Below are 5,010 nucleotides of genomic sequence, written 5' to 3'. Positions count from 1 at the left end.
GTCTTCTGTTTAAAAAACTTTGCAACAGCTTTACTCTCCATGTTTTCATCCACATACGCTTGTGAATCTTTGTTCTCAGTGATGAATTTTGTTAAGTCTCGTCATAGGAGTATCCTTACATATGAAAGTAGTAGCTTGTGCATATCTCCAAAGGTCACAAAATATAAACCTGCTGTAAAATCTCTGTCATCAGTGATGCAGCAGCAAAAGTCCCACTGATAATATCAAACGGAGTCATAAAGTTTTCTGTCGGTCTATCAGTGTACATGTATACATTAAAAGATAAATGTATTTTCATCATCATATACTGTGTTTTTGTCACTCGAATGAATTTTATCATTTCTTCAAGGTTCTTCACATACGTACACCTTAAGAGATATCAAGTAGGCATAACATGTTCTCAAAAAATTAGGGTTGGCACGCAGAAGAATTTTGAGTCAGAGATTTTGCTGGTTTTGGCACACACTCACAAAAAGGTTGCCCACCCCTGCCCCATACTCAAGGAGTACTGGCACTAGAGGTTATAAAGTATGTTCATTTTTATTGCACAAAACAGGATATGATAGGTGCCATAAGAGCTAAAACAGATGGGATGTGAGGTCAGACTAAGGAGAATCAGTTCTTGCTATAGGAAATAAGAATGTTGTATTTATAAAACAGGTGACATGGGCACTGGCTCATGAAGGATAAGTGAGGCAAGTGAATTTCACCTGAAGGATATGGGAAATATCCTAGGTGAAGAGAAGGGTACAGTTATGATGAGAAGAGAATGGGGAATGGTCCAGATTGGCTGGGGTGGAAGGCATTAGTGAGAGGCAGAACTGGACAGGTAGGTTGCTGTGAGACTATACAGTACCTTCATCACAGTTTAGACTTTACTTGGTAGACAATGAGGAGTCATTTGTGAAAGTTTTATGGAACAATATGTGCTATAATAAAATCTGTATTTAGGAAAATTAAGTAGCAGTGCTTCCCAACCTTTCCCACATCACAGCACACAGAAAATGATAAAATTTTTCTCACACTAGTGTCAATGGGATGGGAACTGCTTAGAGCAGGAGGCTACTGGCCTTGGGTCATCCCAATAGCTAAAGCAGCGGTTCTCAACCTGTGGGTCGTGACCCCGTTGGCAGTTGAACGACCCTTTCACAGGGGTTGCCTAAGACCATCCTGCATATCAGATGTTTACATTACAATTCATGACAGTAGCAACATTACAGTTATGAAGTAGCAACGAAAATAATTTTATGGTTGGGTCACAACATGAGGAACTGTATGAAGAGTTGAAGCATCAGTGCTGATGAAGACAGGTTCAAGCCAGAAGAAAAACATGTGAGGTTGCTCATGACGGCTGGACTGGTAAAAATTTTTGCAAAAGATTTGCTTCATGCACCTTGCAAACTTCTGAACCCTAGTAATTGATACTGACTACCCTATATCATCCCCTTAGCATCCTCTTTCTAGCCCTATGTGGGTATAGTCAGCAGAATTTAACCACTTAGTGAATGTGAAAAGGAATTCAAGGGCCACAGAGAGTTTGCAGCTAGGTGATTTAGCAGATGGGAAATTGATTTGGTAGGAGGAAAGTGAATTCTCCTTTGACATGTTGGGCCACTTGCAAAAAGTAATTAGTAAAATTAAGGGTCTAGATGAGACTTCCAAGGAAGACTGGTGAGATTAAAGAGCAAAGGTCCAAGATCAGACCTTAGGAATACATTCATGAGGTGATAAGGGGAAAAGGAGCTAATGAAGGGAATTAACATTTGAAAATTAGGACTGTCATTATATTTGGTTATGATTATAGACATGAATGGGAGATATTATTTTCCATTTATCCCCGTTATCCTTGTTTAGCATTAAAAATCCTATGGTTCAGAGTGATGAGTAGCTTGTCCAAAGTGTCAGCTAGTGGTAATAAAGCTGGCATAAAGCAAACAATTGGAAACAGGAATGTTTGAAAAGTGCAATGTCTGGGAAGGCAACATTTTAGAAAGGGGTTCATGGAGGTGTTGACCACAATAGCAAGTACCATAGCAAGTTTGAAGAGCATGCTATAGAATACAGAACATATAGACATTTAATATTTTCTAAAACATAAAATGTTTTAAATTCATGAATCTCTCTATTCAGACAAATGCCCTGTCAGGGTATTCAATTTAATTCTACTTAAATACTAGGAGTAAAATACCTGACCTCAGGGAATTTATTTTAATCTAAGAGGAGAATAAGACAAGTATACATATATTAATAAAAATAGTAAGACAAATACTTGAAGCTTTTCTCCTCTAAGTTTTCAAAGCATCCTCTTTATACCTCTAATTTTGTGGTTCTCAAATTTTAGTATGCCTAAGATACCTGCTTACGCTTCCCCAGAAATTCTGATTTGTTAGGTCCAAAGTGGAGTCCATGAATCTGCATGTTAGCCATAGAACCAGATATTTCTGTTTCAAATAGTCCTCAGATTATACTTTGAGAAATAGTGTTCAAGCAAAACACTGATTGCAGTGTAAACAACCTCTTTGTATGTCTGTTTACTAGGTGGTGAGTGCCTTTACATCAGGGCTCTAGTACTTTTTTATCTCTCAGCAGTGCCCAACACTTTTTTGTTTGATCATTAAAAGTTACATGAATAGCCCTGGTCAGGTTGGCTTAGTTGGTTGGAACATTGTCCTGTACGCCAAAGATTGTGGGTTTGACTCCCAGTCAGGGCACATACCTGCTTTGTGGGTTCCATCCCTGGTCAGGGCAACTGATGTTTCTCTCTCTCTTTCCCTCCCTTCCTTCCTCTATCTCTAAAAATCAATGAAACATATCCTGGAGTAAGGCTTAAAAAAAAGCTACATGAATAATAGCTAACTTTTTTAAAAAAATATTTACAATTTCTAAAACTTTACATAACCTAATTCATTTATTATTTGTATCCTTAGGAGCAATAAGAATTATTATTATTCCCATCTTAGAAAGGAGGGAATAGCACAAAGAGGTTAATTATCTAGCTCAGGCTATTTATTTGGAAAATGATAGGCTAAGATTTGAACCCAGGCATTCTGGAGCCAGGCAGAGGCTGGGTCCACACTCAAGTATTACAATATGCTGCCTTTTTTTTTTTTTAAAGTGTGGTATTTAAAAATAGGCTTTGAGCAATAGATGAAATTTCCTTAGGGATAGATTATCGGGAAGGGCATTCAGGGTAAAAGTAAATTTTATTTTGAAAATCAGGAACCAGTCGGGTTTAACTGAATTGTTACATATGGCGAAGCAGGTTTCATGTGCTTTAAACTAATTTTTTAAAAATTTTTATTGATTAAAGTATTACATATGTCTCCTTTTCCCCCCACTGACCTTTCCCCAGCCACTCCCCTCCCCACCCCCCCAGTGTCTGTGTCCATTGGTTATGCTTATATGCATGCATACAAATCCTTTGGTTGATCTCTTACCCACTCCCCTCAGCTTCCCCTGCCTTCCCTCTGAGGTTTGGTGGTCTGTTTGATGCTTCTCTGTCTCTGGATCTATTTTTGTTCATCAGTTTATGTTGTTCATTGTATTCCACAAATGAGTGAGATCATGTGATATTTATCTTTCTTCTACTGGCTTATTTCACTTAGCTTAGTGCTCTCCAGGTCCATCCATGCTGATGCAAAGGTAAGAGTTCCTTCTTTTTTATAGCAGTGTAGTATTCCATTGTGTAGATGTACCACTGTTTTTAATCCACTCATCTGCTGATGGGCACTTAGGTTGTTTCCAAATCTTAGCTAGTGTAAATTGTGCTGCCGTGAACATAGGGGTACACATATCCTTTCTGATAGGTGTTTCTGTAAACTAAATTTTTGAACGATTTGAAAGAAATGGGATAATAGATAAAATACTGCAAAAGAGTTTGCTAAAAGAATGCAAATCTCACTTCAGAGGAATAGTGTCCCTATGTATATTCTAGTTTAGATTTTTATATCACTATTTCAGTTTCATGAAATAAAATAAAGGACTGTGTTTTAAAGTACCTAGTTAGTTATATATTTGGCCACCCCTCTGTGTGAGGCAATGCTGCCTTGTGAACACTAAGTAAATATGAAATAATAGGAACAATTTTCAGCTCTTTGTTATATATTAATGATTTTTTCTTGTGATTTATGAACTTAAGTAATTTTAGACCAGATATCACTGCATAGTTTGGTTTATGACACCCTTCTCCTAGAAAATGCCATGTACATTTATGTGTACATTAAAATAGAAGAAATTAAATTGCAGACCCTGCTAAATGCTCCATAAATCCCTATGAATTTTTTGGGATCACATTCTGATGTATATAAAGTACTGAGGTCAATGTAATTATGATAATATTGAATAGTGGTCATTTTTATCATTATAATGAGGTTGCTATTAGTCCATCTTGGGTTAGGTTCCACCTTGTGAAAAGATGAGCATTGTTCAACTATGAGAAATGATAATAATTAAAGTCCTGAGTTAATTCTTAAGCAGATTTGTACTGCAAGAATACAAAAAGGATTGTCAAAAAATGGTAAATCAAAAAATTGAACTGAGAATGAGAAAGGAGAGGGAGGGATTTGGAGACTATATTTGGTGTTGGTTTTACATTTCCCTGACCAGGAGGGAGAAATAGGCATGTTTATAGAAGATTGGTAAATATTTGTTGTGCTTTTGATGTTCTCTTCACAGTTTTGAAGTACATGGACAAGAGTCATCAGACAAAAGCTGTTTCCTGTAAGCAGGAGGGTCTTCCCTGTATTGCGCCCCTAATAGCCACAGTGGAGGAGACGCCACAGACCATCTCTGCCCAAGTCCGAGGACATTTCCCCAAGTGGCTCAATGGCTCTCTACTTCGAATTGGACCTGGGAAGTTTGAGTTTGGGAAGGACAAGTAAGCCTTGATTTTTGAAAGAGTTTGGAATTCTTAGCATGAACTTGTTCTATGGAATATGCATTACTATCTGCTTCCTCTCTGAGGCTAACATTGCCATGCAATCTCTCCCTCCAGAAGAGAGGAAACTAGCC

At 37.6% G+C, this 5,010-nt stretch overlaps 1 protein-coding gene across 1 annotated transcript in view; it reads left to right on the top strand.

The window, feature by feature from the left end:
- Nucleotides 1-5,010, top strand: part of BCO2 (beta-carotene oxygenase 2) — a 55,461-nt gene that overhangs the window by 1,788 nt on the left and 48,663 nt on the right. Inside the window, 1 exon segment of the mRNA XM_015562470.1 lies at nt 4,675-4,876. Within this exon segment, the coding sequence (XP_015417956.1) occupies nt 4,675-4,876 (202 nt within the window).

This window comes from Myotis davidii, unplaced genomic scaffold (genome assembly GCF_000327345.1).
Source record: "Myotis davidii unplaced genomic scaffold, ASM32734v1 scaffold97, whole genome shotgun sequence".
NCBI classification, from domain to species: Eukaryota; Metazoa; Chordata; class Mammalia; order Chiroptera; family Vespertilionidae; genus Myotis; species Myotis davidii.
The sequence above is the reverse complement of the archived record's forward strand: the minus strand, read 5'-3'. Positions and strand labels throughout refer to the sequence as shown.